General features: G+C 33.1%; 1 protein-coding gene across 1 annotated transcript; it reads left to right on the top strand.

The window, feature by feature from the left end:
• The first annotated feature begins 2616 nt into the window (after positions 1 to 2616).
• Positions 2617 to 12932, top strand: LOC113518362 (protein rolling stone-like). Its single transcript, XM_026903246.3, has 4 exons — positions 2617 to 3432; positions 7746 to 7856; positions 8486 to 8681; positions 12171 to 12932. The coding sequence occupies exons 1-4, from the start codon at positions 3138 to 3140 to the stop codon at positions 12388 to 12390; spliced, it is 822 nt and encodes a 273-aa protein (XP_026759047.2). The 5' UTR covers positions 2617 to 3137; the 3' UTR covers positions 12391 to 12932.
• The last annotated feature ends 1470 nt before the right edge of the window (positions 12933 to 14402 follow it).

The following is a 14402-nucleotide window of genomic DNA, read 5'->3' as shown; positions in this document are numbered from 1 at the left end:
TCTAGCTAATCGTTTCTTGAGTGCTCCCTAAATTAAATCCTGATTGCGCTCTTGTACATAAGTAAATTAATGGTAAATAGTGTTAATCTAAGAATAATATTATTCATTCTAATACCAGCAATCTATTACTAATTTGCCATGTAAGGGACAAGGGGATTGTTAGTAACGGAGATTGAGAGTCCCATTGCTAGCAATATACCCAACCAGGTCGACCTCCTCGCGGTTCTCTCTGGAAACTATCATGGTTAATTCCTGATGAATTCATCATGATGGGCTAACTGGCCTGTTTTCATTCTCATCTATCACCCTTTACTGGTGCTCCGCCAGCGTATCCCGTTAGCGCAGGCGGGGTTACCATACCATTTACACCCATAAAAAAAATTGCCATGTAATTATTTCTTATACTATTTAGAATATTTAAAAGGCGACTTAACTTAGGCAAGGTTAATTATGGTTTTTTATTTATTATTTAAGCCATTAACTGTCCACTGCTGAAAATAAGCCTTCTCCATAAGTGGAGTCTTGCCAGTAGTTGCCACGCTCGGCGGGTTGGCAACCACAGTTAAGCTTTTGATATGTTGTAAAAAAAACGCTGCTGCCCATCTCTCGCCCTCCCTTAGTCGCCTCTTATGACACTCAAGGGAAAGGAAGGGGTGACCCATTCTATGCTGAGGCACACACAGCCAATAATGGATTATCATACAAAATTACATCCCATTGTTTTAAATTTAAGAAAAAAACGTACTTTCCTATTTTAGAAGAAGAAAGTAACAACAACATGGGTACATGTAGTATAAAATAGTAATCACATCACCAGTATAATCAAGTTCTATCAATAAGACACAACAAAAACAGTACATTGTCTTAATTCTTTTTTTTTCATTGCGAAATTTGTTTTATGTAGAAAAGCTATACTTAATAATTCTATAAATTTGACTCTACTCACAACTAAATTAACAAGAACATCGGATCACTAGTTGTCTAATACCTAATAAGGGACTTTTAATCAAATGCGAAAAAAAATAAATCACAAGAATGCCGTAGACCTTCCAACTGCAAACAGCAGAGGTTGAGAACCTGTTTACACTATCTTTGTGTTGCTATTTATATTTTTTGCCTCTAGTCACCTACAGGAGATAATGTTTTATACTTTTAACACGTGTAGATAAAGGTACCGTATTAATTTAATACCTTATCTATTTTTTTCATAAATCAGCGTGTTTAGATCTAAAAAGTAAAATCGCAGGCCAGACAGTTCTACAGTTCTAACATAATATATTATGTGGTTATTTCAAGTGTTGTCCTTGTTTATACATATGTGCAAATGTAACTACCACTTTCTAAAATATGAAATATTTTTATGAGATTTAAAATTGCAAACAAGCTCTCAGCCTGCCTGACGGAAAATAGCCATAACCATAATCGCCTATGGACATAAGCAGCACCAGATATCAACTCGTCGTATATCTCTACATTTTAAGTATTTACGAGTAGCTACCTATATCCTAAAAATGTATTTAAATGTCAAAAAAAATATATAATCTATACGCAAGTAAGTAATGATCCGATAGATGTAAATTACGCAAGTTTTATTGTAATAATACATTTTATAAATAAATCGACTAGTTAGTAATTTAAATGATACCTAGTTAGTGAAAGTTCCAAAAGGCCAGGTTAATCCATTCGTCCATCCAAAACGTTAATAGGTTGCATCATAAATTTTAACCACGGAGTGGCATTGATAATTATATAATTTCAACGCAATGGTTTAACCTTAAAATAAGGTTTTAAAAAAGTCCTTTGTCATTGTTTTACTAACAAATTGCCATTTGTTGTATCAATGAGCAATCGTAGTAAAATAAGATAAAATGTTTTATTAAAAGATTAATTAATTGAACATTTAATTATTTTCTTACTCCTATTATCAATTCCGTGTTCGTACTTTGTAAGCGAGTTTTGTAATATATTTGTCCTCCTACACGTAAGTACCTACCAATTGCATTATGTTTTATTATTATACTTTCATATGCAGAACGTTGATGTAGGTATGACGATGTTGAAATAGTAAAACATACCTGTACAAATTTCTAAAAAATTTTATCAAACAATAAAACCAAGGTAATATATAAAATAATTGATATTATTATACATATCTATATATAATTTATATGACAACTATAACGATCGACCTTGATTTTGATAACTAGTAAACTAAATCGGTAGATTTAATAATCCCTAAAAAATTTGTACTCATTCTTAACAATAAAGTGTTACTAACAAACAAACAAACAAGATTCACTAACCAGAAATCAGACTTCTACCTAGATAGAAACCTAGACTCTACCTCTGAATCTCAACAAGTAATATCTCTTTCAAAATTAATAAAATAAAGTTATTTAAAAATATTTATATAGTATATTTCCAAAAACTCCTTACGAGGTATACGGAAGGACTAAATGCTAAAGATTGTGTTATAGAAAAATAAATTATTGTATAATCAGTTTATGCAATTTTGTATCCACACAAAGATACCAAAATCGTAAAATAAACAGAATCAAGTTTTAAATTTAAAGTGGGCTTGTTACGGTCGTTACGCAAGATGCAGTTGCGCGCGAGCCCTGGCTGGCCCGGCTCGCGGCGCGGCGCGCGGCAACCCAGCACCGCTCGCATTCAACATCGACGCGTTAGCGCCGCCACGCCGCTGCGTGCGCCACCGCACTTCTCAATTTCCTCACTTTTAGGGAAAAAGTATTTCTAACTAATATCAAGAACACTTAACATTTTTTGTAGATAATTTCACATCATATTTAAATTCTTTTTCCCAAATATAGCATAGTTAAAAACAATTATTACATACTTACTGATTATTTCCCTATTTGCCAAACACCTGTGGTACTTCCCTACCTTATTATCCGTTTATTGATGTCAATATATAGGATTACGCGGCGATAATAATGGCTTATCGATAGCGATTCCTAAACCTGCTCTCTCTGCGACATCTCGTCATTCATCCGCGCTGTGTTGCGAAAGAATATTATCTAAAAATTCAAACTTATCGGTCACTCCCAAACCTTTGATGTATTGTGTATTTATTTTCCGAACAACGCGTGTGAAATAAGTGATTATTTTTCAATAAAATGGTGAAATGTTATAGGAAATCTGTGTCATTGTCGGATGTATGGGTATCGTCAAACGACAAACTAAGTGATTTTTACGCGTCGTCATGGCAACGAGGAGAGTCTCCAATACCACTGTTGGTGGTAAGGATGCTGCTAACTGCGCTGGCACTGGGCATCCTGGTGTTTTCTTTGGTGGAGGGCGCTTCACCGTACTGGCTCATCTACCTCACCAACTGGGGATTACTTCTAATCACCATGATGATGGTCAGTGGACTTCTCGTCTCATGTGTTGCCGTGTGTAAAGCCAATTTTGGTAAGGTTTGATCATTAATTTTATCACTAAACTAATCATAAAAATATATTTTTAAATATATATAGATATTTTCATAATTTCTTGCAAATGTATTAAATACCTGTTATATACTAATACCGAATATGCGAAAAGCAATTTATTCGTAAGTATACATATTCGAAATACGCCCAAGCGTTAATAGGTGTCTATTAAGTAATGAATGAAATCGTTCATGTTACGTTAGGTAATAATCATATTAACTTCCTGTTAGTTTTTCTCAAAATAATTATCAATTTTGCAAACAAAAGAATTACTTGTCAGTTACTATCTACTTTATTTACTACCTACTTCATTATGTAAATTCTAAATCATAAATAGAATTAATCAACAAATGCCACTAACATCAGACATTGTTATTGTCAGCACATTAATTTATTTTTTATTTTCAACATTATTCCAAATTTTCAAGCACAAAATTCAAAGACAGGAAGTGGATACATTTATCTATTATCTTTCATATTATAATGATATTGGGTCAATTATATTTAAAACTATTCCATATCTACAGTGGTAGGAGTTTCTGAAATAGCATTGTGTTGTGACATTCGATAGTAGAGAACCCTAAAAATCATGCCTATAACGCAGGGGTGGCCGATTTGACTAGACCCGAGAACTACTGTTTACTGACGAAGCCCTGTGGGATCTACCAATTACATACTACTTGAATTTTTTTTTTATACAACTTAGAATGGCAAACAAGCTAACGGTCCACCTGATGGAAAGTGGTAACCGTCTCCTATAGACATGAGCAGTACCATGGACATAACAGAGTATACTATTCCACCCATGATACCCCCCATGCGTTGCCATTCCTGAGGACTCAGGTGTTATTCCTCTGTACCCAGTAAATTCACGCCATATCCCACCCTTCAAACCGAAACACAGCCATGCAAACACAGCTGCTTCGCGGTTGAAACACGAATGGGACAGAGGTACCCAAGCAATCGATTTTTGTACAAAGTCTCCCTCTGGTAAAATGAAAGAACATAATTCAGTACACAATTATATAATATTGTAGACTACAATTTACTTATTTATTAAACATAAAACTGAAAATCATTCTTAGTAACTGCTTATTTATATTAGTGTGAGCATTGCGTCTGAGCATCTTCAACTAGATTAGCAAAATATTATATTTCTTGCCTTGTCACGATCGAATGGACTAATAGTTGTGATCGATTGGTCGATCGCGATCGATATTGCTATAATGGTTAATCCTTACTAAGTAAATGTAAAAGTGAGTTTATTTTTATCCGTTTCTTTGTTACCTCTTGTTGCCTTAACGGCTCGACCAATCGTCATGAAATATAGTTTAGATACTCCACACATAGTATTTGGATTGTTGAAGAACACTTATAACGGCCAACCAATATATTCCAAACACGTGGACGTTGCAAATAAAAACTAATATTATTATATATAACAGACCTAATTTAAAATCTAAGAATTTAATTATTGACTATTCGTATTTTTTTATTTTTTTATTTGAATATCGTTTTTCATTCTATCTTGTATTCAAATACGTATCTGTAGGTATAGTATATAACAATGGAGTGTATTTTACGAGTGTATAGAGCATTGTAAAGTAAGACAACAATGATTAACAAGATATGATATTTATATTATCAATTACTGTCGTTTAAAATACACAGTCACGATAACTAACTAGTTAGCAATTATGTTAACTATGTCAATTTCTTTTTTCATCATTAACAATGTCTCTTATTCTCTAATATGAATGCAAATGCGACTAAAACTAAAATAAGTACTGAACATTGAATTCTCAAACTCGTATTACACGACGAAATGAAGCACCAAAGTGATCAAAGCTTGTAACAATTGGTAAGATATAATAGCTACTTACATATAAAACTTATACATATATATATATGTATAACTTATATATATATATATATATATATATATATATATATATATATATATATATATATATATATATATATATATATATAACCTGTCCAACTTCTTTACTGAACAAGTTACATACAAATTTTCAAATCCTGTGTTACCCTTTTAGGTGTTGAATTTTCAAAATTCCTTTAATTTCGTTCCCCTGTACCGTCCCTTGCTGTTCTGTTAAGAATCTATTTGCACAATTTCAAGATTATAGATTTCTTTTATACAACTTACAAGCCGACGGCCCACCTTTTTTTTACCAAACAAGCTGACGGAATGTGGATGGTGGTAAGTGGTAACTGTCGCCTATAGACATGAGCAGTACCATGGACATAACAAAGTATACTGTTTTGCCCATGATACCCCCCATGCGTTGCCATTCCTGAGGACTCAGGTGTTATTCAAACACAACTGCTTCACGATAGAAACACGAATGGGACAGAGGTACCCAAGTAATCGACTTTTGTACAGTCTCCCTCTGGTAACCTATACGATAATATATGGGTCAGTCAGTCACTGAGCATCCTCTTTTATATATAATATTATACGTATATATAGATTACCTAAATATGCTCGTATTCTGGATTAAAGAGACCAATGTAATTTTTTTAATGATTTTTACAGTAGTTTTTGGCAAATCTCATAGACAATAATAAATAATACATAATATTAAAAATAACAAAGTTGAATTGTCAGGCTCTCTGCCGATTGCTGTTCTCTTGTAAGACATCACAAAATGTCTTAACATCTAACATACCCTATGCAGGAAACTACGAGCATTATATGTTTTAGTAATATGCAATAAACATATTAAATACTGAATACATTTGACTAGTATTGCCATTGTAACAAACGTGACTATTGAAATGTACATATTTATATAATAAATTTATTAATAATAAATTGCATATAAACGTTACATATCTTTTATTAATTATATAATGCTATAAGTTGTCAGTTTCCTTAACATAATCTTAGCGAGGTACTCTATGGCCATTACGTCCCTTACTATGCAATATTCTGTGGCAACTTCACGTCGAATTGCGAGATATCAAGCCGGCCGAGTCGCTCGTGGCCCACATGCGTGTAATGGTTTGACATTGTGACGTAACTCTATGATGCATACTGATTCTCCGCGTTGACCAGTGACATTCTTAGTATTGTAACCGCTTGCCATAAGACGGGCCGTATATAAAACGGACTATCATTTTTTAATGTAACTTAGAATGGCAAACAAGCTGACGTCTCACCTAATGGAAAATAGTAACCGTCACCTATAGACATGAGCAGTACCATGGACATAACAAAGTATACTGTGAGTATACATCAAGAATGCTAACGCATGGGGGGCATCATGAGCGCATGATGCCCCCCATGCGTTACCATTTCTGAGAACTCAGGTGTTATTCCTCTGTACTCTGTAAATTCACTGCCATATCCCACCTTTCAAACCGAAACACAGCCACGTAAACACAATCGCTTCACGGTAGAAACACGAATGCGAAAGAGGTGCTCAAGTAAACGACTTTTGTACAAAGTTTCCTTCTGGTAAAGATACCTATTTGTAAAACAAATTTAAACTTAGTCACGATGATTAGATTCATAAGTTTAAATTTCGAAAAACATTAACTTTTCATTAAGGAACTAAAAAAAAAACATTTTATATTATACCATCTTTTATACAATTACCTTCTAAGCTTTCTTAAAAATTCAAAAGCAATATATCCAGTACCAGGCAATATCTAAGGGAGATGCCGAAATACAATAGAAGCGCTGAGATGTAAGAAAAACAATATAGGTAAATAAAGTATCACATTTTTTGTCATCAATCAGTAGATCCACCGGGTACCGTCATCACTTTAAAAGTTGGCCTTTTTTTGTCGTCGTCTTGCTCAGGGACGACAAATACCTAAACTAAGGCCGTCCTTATAGATACCTCCAAAATCTTTCAACAAGAAGAAGGCAAATCACTACTCCCAGAAATAGGAAATAGGAGAGAAAAAGATTATTAGTAATAGGGATCTAACAGCCCGGTTGCTAGCAATATACCCTATCAAGACCTCCACGCGAATCCCCCAGGAAACTATCTCAGTTAATTTTTATGGTATTTGTCACGCTGGACCAAGTGGCCTACTTCCATCCTTACCCATCATTCCTCATTGATGTTTCGTCAACGTATACCAATAATACAAGCGGGTTTACTATTCCATTATCATCCATAAAAAACCTTCCAACAATACTCAGAATACAAGCATATTCAGATAAACTTAAAGAAGTTGAAAATGAGCATTCTCTCGCTTGATCTAACACCCACCTTTTGACTATTTCATAATTGTTCAAATTCTCTATTTTTTCAGAGACAAAGGAATTGCCGTGGTACGTCAGTACCTATTGGTTTCTATACAATATTGTCGTCACAAATGCATTTATGATCACTGCCTTGTATTGGATCTTGCTCTATGAACCAGGTGATTTAAAAGTTTCATTTTTAAAATGGTTAACATCAAAATGTAGCAACATCGGAATTGTCTGTCAATTTATTTTGAAAACCAATTAAAGTATTTTTCACATTTAAAAATGGTTTGATAAGTTGCACTAAATATATCACTAAAACTTTTCCATACATTTAAAATTTCAGAAGCAATGTATGCCTCTGAAATTTTTAAATACTTTATTGCATCAAAAATATTGGCATTTAGTATTATTTTCCATGGCTGGGGGTTGCTTGACCCCATAAAAAGTATCTGCGAACCTTCACTCGCGTCCTGGAGTGGGCACCAGCGGATTCTGGTATGGTCACGGAATCCCTATAATAGCCTATAATCAAAAACTAAAATTTCAGTGGTAGCTAATATATATGATTTTGCTTGATTAATTTTGCGTATTTATTCACTATCATAGCACTTTTTAAATACATTATCAATATATTATAATTTATATACTCAAGGTATATTTAAATTTACTTGTTTTAGAAAAATTACATTTAATCCCGATGTTGTCATACTTTTGCAAGTAATTAATAATTCCCTTAAATCATTTTTAATCAGTTACCAACCAACCAATTACCTCACTTAATGTTTTCCTTTGTACTTTGTAGGTAGTTATGAAGAAGGGGGCCGTCGTCTGTTGTGGCTGGACATATCGACGCATGCGATGAACTCCTGTATAGCACTGATCGAAGTATTGGCTTCTAGGACACCAGTGCGTTTTTTACATTTCTACCAGCCGTTAAGCGTGGGAGCCTGGTACGCAGCGTTCTCCGGTATCTACTATTCAGCAGGTGGCACCGACAGGTAACTAACTAATAAATACATGAGTATTTTACATTGGGGGGAAAAGGGATTGTTAGTAATGGGGTCTAACTGACCCATTGTCAGCAATATGCCCATCAGGTGAACCTCCACGTGGTTCTCTCTGGAAACCATCATGGTTAATTCTAGTGGAATTCGTCGCAATGGGCTAACTAACCTGCTTTTATCGTCACCTGTCATCCCTCACTGATGTCCCGCCAGCGTATAGCGGGTTTACCATTCATTTCATATTTTTATTTATTTAATTAATTATTTCTTTACAAAGAAAGGCCAGCATTTGGACGGATTTTATTAATATGAGAAGAACTGGACCTCAAAAGAATAAATCTAATGTCTATATCGCGTGACACATTAATGTGCTTAGAATACTTGCAACATTAATAAGATGTCATTGTCAAAGGCGAAAAAATATTACGTTTTTCCGCAATGAAATAACTAGATCAGACCTGTGACAAATAGGTATTTATTATGCATGTATATTATATGCATATGCTGTAAAAGTAGCTTGATAGTCCTTTCTAGCATACTTTAAGAACAACTAAATAATGATAATGTTTATTCGAAACAGAATCCGTAACTGTAACGTGTTAGTAGAGATTATAATGTCTCTATATGTACGTCTAGCTATTCTGGGCCCATAACATTATATTGAATATTAAAAACTCTAGACTACTCTGGAATAGAAAGAGTTTCTATGAATATTGTTTATCAGTAAACAGACTATCAATAATAATTGTGATGTTAGTTACCTTAGCAACCACAATAGAGCTAACTGAGTTAATCACATTTGTCAACATGTGATAAATAGCTAATCACACTCATACATAAGTAATGATACCAGGAAATAAATAACCATAATAATGAGACTATAATATCAATATACGAATGATTTCTATTCTGATAATTCCTAATTGGGTACATATATTAGATGTTTACCTACATTTTAGTATTCCGTAAAACCCTGTCAACGATGTTTTTTTTTACCTTTCTACCATAGGCCTGTAACTTAAAAATAAACTGTCAAGGATTTGAAATTAGAATTTAAAAATGAAACAAAGACAAGTATTGCGCAAGCGAGAATTTCTTAATCGTCATAATAAAATAAAAACAAACAAGTTCTCACCGACGTTAAAATTTGGAAATTTTAAACTCGCAGACTAAAACTTCTTTTTGTAAGCAGTATGTAAGTATAGGTGATACTTACCTACAAAACAAAGAAAGGGCAAACCCCTTGTCTAAAACCGATGAAATTAAAATCATCTAAGTAAACACTGTTGATAAACTTGTTCGAATGACAATGCTTAGTTTTCCATCTCCACTTTTGATTCCAAAGAGAAATTTAACAATACATTAAACACATAATCAATAATAGCCTATCATAGAAACATCTCTGGCTCTATTACACTCGTGAGCATAGATGTTTAATAATACTCGTATAATCCCACAGACCTTTGAAAGAAATGTTGCTGATTTTAGAATTCACGTCCATTAGTCGACCAATCTTAGGAGATTGGTACAGTCAATAGGCTGTCTATCAATAAACAAACAGAGGCAGATATTACATCACCCTATACACATCATAGTAGATTATCAAATTGGTTTATAGAAAAATCTATTATAGTGAATAATCAAAATATTAATCTAAATACACTAGATATACAATGCACGTGATTGCTTCCTAGAGGCTACCGAAACAACCTTCTTACTTTGTTACCTACATTGTCAGTACGGACTAACAATGTAATAACAAACTAAGAATGGTCTTTGTTAAATAACAGTTTTGTCTTATCTTTAACGATCACTTTAGAAAATATAGCGTTATTTTTTTTATTTTTTTTCAATACCTGATAAGATGCAAAGTGTCTTCCAAGAACCCCTTATGATCATTTTAACTATCGCCAGTAAATGCTGGAGGCGTTCGTTGGTTTAGAGTATCTATAGGTACCAACCTATCCAGCACGAATCAGAAAAACAAATACAATGGATATATTTTATATTGAACAGTATGAATGTTACTCTTGTATAAAGACGTCGAACGACGATTACGATACCACTTTCCATCAAATAGGCTACTGTTGGATCGTTTACTAATTACAGTAGCAAAAAACAAGAATTTATCATACAAAACATATTCTATTCCTTTGTATTAAAGACGGTATGAGCGGAGGTAAACGCAACTCATCCAAGGACTAATGCAGTCCGCGTGAGTATCTGCTGTTTTTTATTAGGTTAGCTATTTCTTAAACGCTTAAGTTGGTATGCACAAAGTATGCACCTAATTAAATTTAAACACATTCGTTTAGTTAGATACATTCTATATAACTTAAAAATATTTATCAGTATAGGTAGGTGTCTACTACTTTTAATAAAACAAATTAAGGAATATGTATTGAAATTTTAAAAATCACGTTAAATACCTAATTACTTTGTAAAAAGCTAGCGTCTTTTATTTTCATAGCCATTTACTATTTCACTAATGGCAACCAATTAGAAACAACTCTGCTTCGCCTGTGTTTATCCTGTTAATTTGTATATGAGAATTCCCATGTCGAACAATATAACCCATAGGTATGTATATTTACAGACTCGTTGTCCTTGAGGATAACGAAGCTTAATCACTACATACATAGTATAAAACAAAGTCGCTTCCCGTCTATCTGCCCCTATGTATGCTTAGATCTTTAAAACTACACAACGAAATTTGATGCGTTTTTTTTATAGATACGAGTGATTCAAGAGGAAGGTTTGTATGTATAATACATGCATAATATAGTAGAGAAACACTGATAATTTTAGAGGTCTCCAATGTGATATGATGTAATGTGCACCCGTGCGAAGCCGGGGCGGGTAGTTAGTGTATAGTAGTGGCTAGTATAGTATAATTATATGTAGTATAGGTAATAAGGCTTCATTATATAGATAAAGACTATATTTGATATAATATTCTCATTTAGAAATAACAGAATAGTGCAGAGAATTTAAAACAAAAAATTAAAATTCTAATTTGTCTTTATATTAAAATATCTCTAAAAGTCTAACAATTTTGTTACAATATTAGTAGTATTCGTATACCTTTTTATTATTAGTGTAGGAAAGCTTTTTATTGATGCAAAAAAAATAAGAAACAAAACTTGTATAGTTCTATAAATTAATCATTTTCTTACACAAAAACAAACTTGAATATAAAAATTTTTGAAAGATACAAAAATCTTAACAAATCTATAGACGATGACTACCAGTTTCAATCAGGTGGGCGGTCAACTTGTCGTCAACGTCTATTCTAGTTACCTACATACAAATAAATTGACGACCGGTCAGATTACTATTGATAAATAATAAATACCTATAAATTAAGTTATTAAACGAATAAATGTTAATTGCGTTGGCAACGGAGAGTACATTCATGTACTAAATGTTGATAGTTTTTATTACTTCATTTTATATTTTGTAAAGCAGTGTTTTTCTTTTTAGTAATGGGAACCAGTACATCTACGAAGTTCTAGACTGGCGCGAAGGGAAGCGTACGGGTGCTGTAGTAGCAGCATCGGTGGCAGGCTTGCTTGCCGTGTATGTGGCACTGTGGTGCCTCGCGCTCTGCAGGGACAAGTTATCAATATCTCTGATCCGCACCATCAGCCATGATTTACCCGCGGTGCCTCCTGATACTAGACTGCACACCAGAATTGTTTAACAAGTATTTTTTAAGCTTTTATTTAATGTAAATTATTTTTAAAACCTTTTATTTATATGTACGTATTAATAACAATATAAAATTGGTGCAAAAGAAATATTTAAAATTAATTGTGACTTTCCAAACATATATTATTGTACTTAAATTATGTTTAAATATAATTTCAAGGATGGACTGAAGTATAATTAATATTGCAGGTATTGTACCTTCAGAGGTTGTACCTACTCCGAAAATTCGAATTTTTCAATAAGTTACAATTAACCTGTATAAAAAAATTAATAAAAACCAAAGAATTAATTTCCCATCATCACAACGATTGAAATTAAAAACGAATTAACTAAATGATTTAGGTACAGTATTTTATATATCTGTAGGTAAATTATGTTGACCAGTTTAAATACGATAAATCTTAAAAGATTTTTCATAGATACTGTGACCTGAGATTATAACTGTGACTGATATAAAACAAATACCTATTCGTCATATCAGCCTTAACTGTCCACTGCTGAACATAAGCCTCCCTCTTGGGGGGGGGGGGGGGGGGGGGGGGGGGTATTACCAGTTGTTGCCACGCTTGGCAGACAGATTAGCAACCACAGATAGGATTTGGAAATGTGTTAAGAGGAACGCTGCTGCCTATCCCTTGCCCTCCCTTAGTCGCCTCTTACGATACCCACGGAAGAAAAGATGGTGGCTTATTCTACGCTGGGACCACACGGGATACCTATTACTATTCATCAACAAAATTATCTAAGATTCTCAATTGTTTTGTGTTTCATTGCACAATAACATCGCCAAAACTAAACCGATTTTAATAAATCATTTTGTAATCGATAAGTTTTAATCCTATGTTAGTCCCATAGTACTTGTTATCATGTATCTAATATCCATCAAGTTTGTATAAACAATAATAAATTTGCGTTGTCTTAGAGCGAATATATTTATATATATATTTTTTTTACCTTGATGAATTTATTTTAATCAAGTTAGATTTAAGTTTAGTACTTATAAGTTTTGTAAATAAATAATATTATAAAAAATAGCCTTTTGCATTTATAACAGTAAGTTATAAGTAGACATACCCACCTTTCCTACAATTTCTTGCGTTAGAAATTGTCTAAAATTGTGAAAGATCTTTTTTTTATATATATCTGAGAATGGATTAAAAAGTACTCGGCCTAACCCAGAAATTAAACACACATAAAATTAACTATATTTTTATTTTTCTACGTAATTACCATCAAATTTAACTTTTCTTCTGAGTATTCTTTTATCTCCTCGTGTAAACGACATAGTAAGGTGCAGCAACAATCAGAATTTATTGGTAGACCTTTTTCAAGACAAACCATAAGCACACTCTTCGAATGTTATAGCTTCAATATTCTAAAATACTAAAACCATAGCCCACAAAACCGACTTTGCCTTTTTAGGAGGCGGTGAACTGGGTATTTTTGTTGTGTTTATTATTTTGTTTCCAGTGTGCTGTGGTAAAGCTATTGTTACATCCAAAGTAACGAAGCGATTCAAAAAAATATCTGAATTTACTTCAAACAGTTGCGTGAAATAGTCAATCGCGTTCTTTTTTATTCGATTGAAAGCAGCCACCTCGCTTATATCTTACGGAAACTAATAATGATGTTTTAAATTTGTTCATAAGAGATGCTTATAATTACGGCTTTCTTTCAATTTTTAATTTGCTGTCTCCCATAATTAACTCATGTACTTTTCCAATATTTTCATCGGTAGTGGAAGTCGTTACACTCTCTATTCCATATTTTTTTATAGATGAATATAACAGAGAAGAATACCCTAATATACTGACCACGTCATCATGGATGGCTTTTAGTGATTAGGTACCCCTTCTGATGGAGACATTTAATAACCACACATTGCTCAATTAGCTCTATTTGCGTAAATTACAAACTTAAATCACAACTAATTATCGAACACTTTATTATTCCGAACTTGACACAGTTAAATAGTTAATTTGAACTGCACTTAATAATGTGAAT

Source organism: Galleria mellonella, unplaced genomic scaffold (genome assembly GCF_026898425.1).
Source record: "Galleria mellonella isolate WM207_F2 unplaced genomic scaffold, CSIRO_AGI_GalMel_v1 utg132, whole genome shotgun sequence".
NCBI classification, from domain to species: domain Eukaryota; kingdom Metazoa; phylum Arthropoda; class Insecta; order Lepidoptera; family Pyralidae; genus Galleria; species Galleria mellonella.
This window is presented reverse-complemented; position numbering and strand designations above follow the sequence as displayed.

What these genes read in the sequence shown, in the direction of transcription:
- LOC113518362 (XM_026903246.3), top strand. Translation starts at nt 3,138, where the DNA reads ATGGTGAAATGTTATAGGAAATCTGTGTCATTGTCGGATGTATGGGTA. An exon ending in CGTGTGTAAAGCCAATTTTG is followed by an intron (nt 3,433 to 7,745) that starts GTAAGGTTTGAT and finishes CTATTTTTTCAG; the next exon opens with AGACAAAGGAATTGCCGTGG. An exon ending in TCAGCAGGTGGCACCGACAG is followed by an intron (nt 8,682 to 12,170) that starts GTAACTAACTAA and finishes TTTTCTTTTTAG; the next exon opens with TAATGGGAACCAGTACATCT.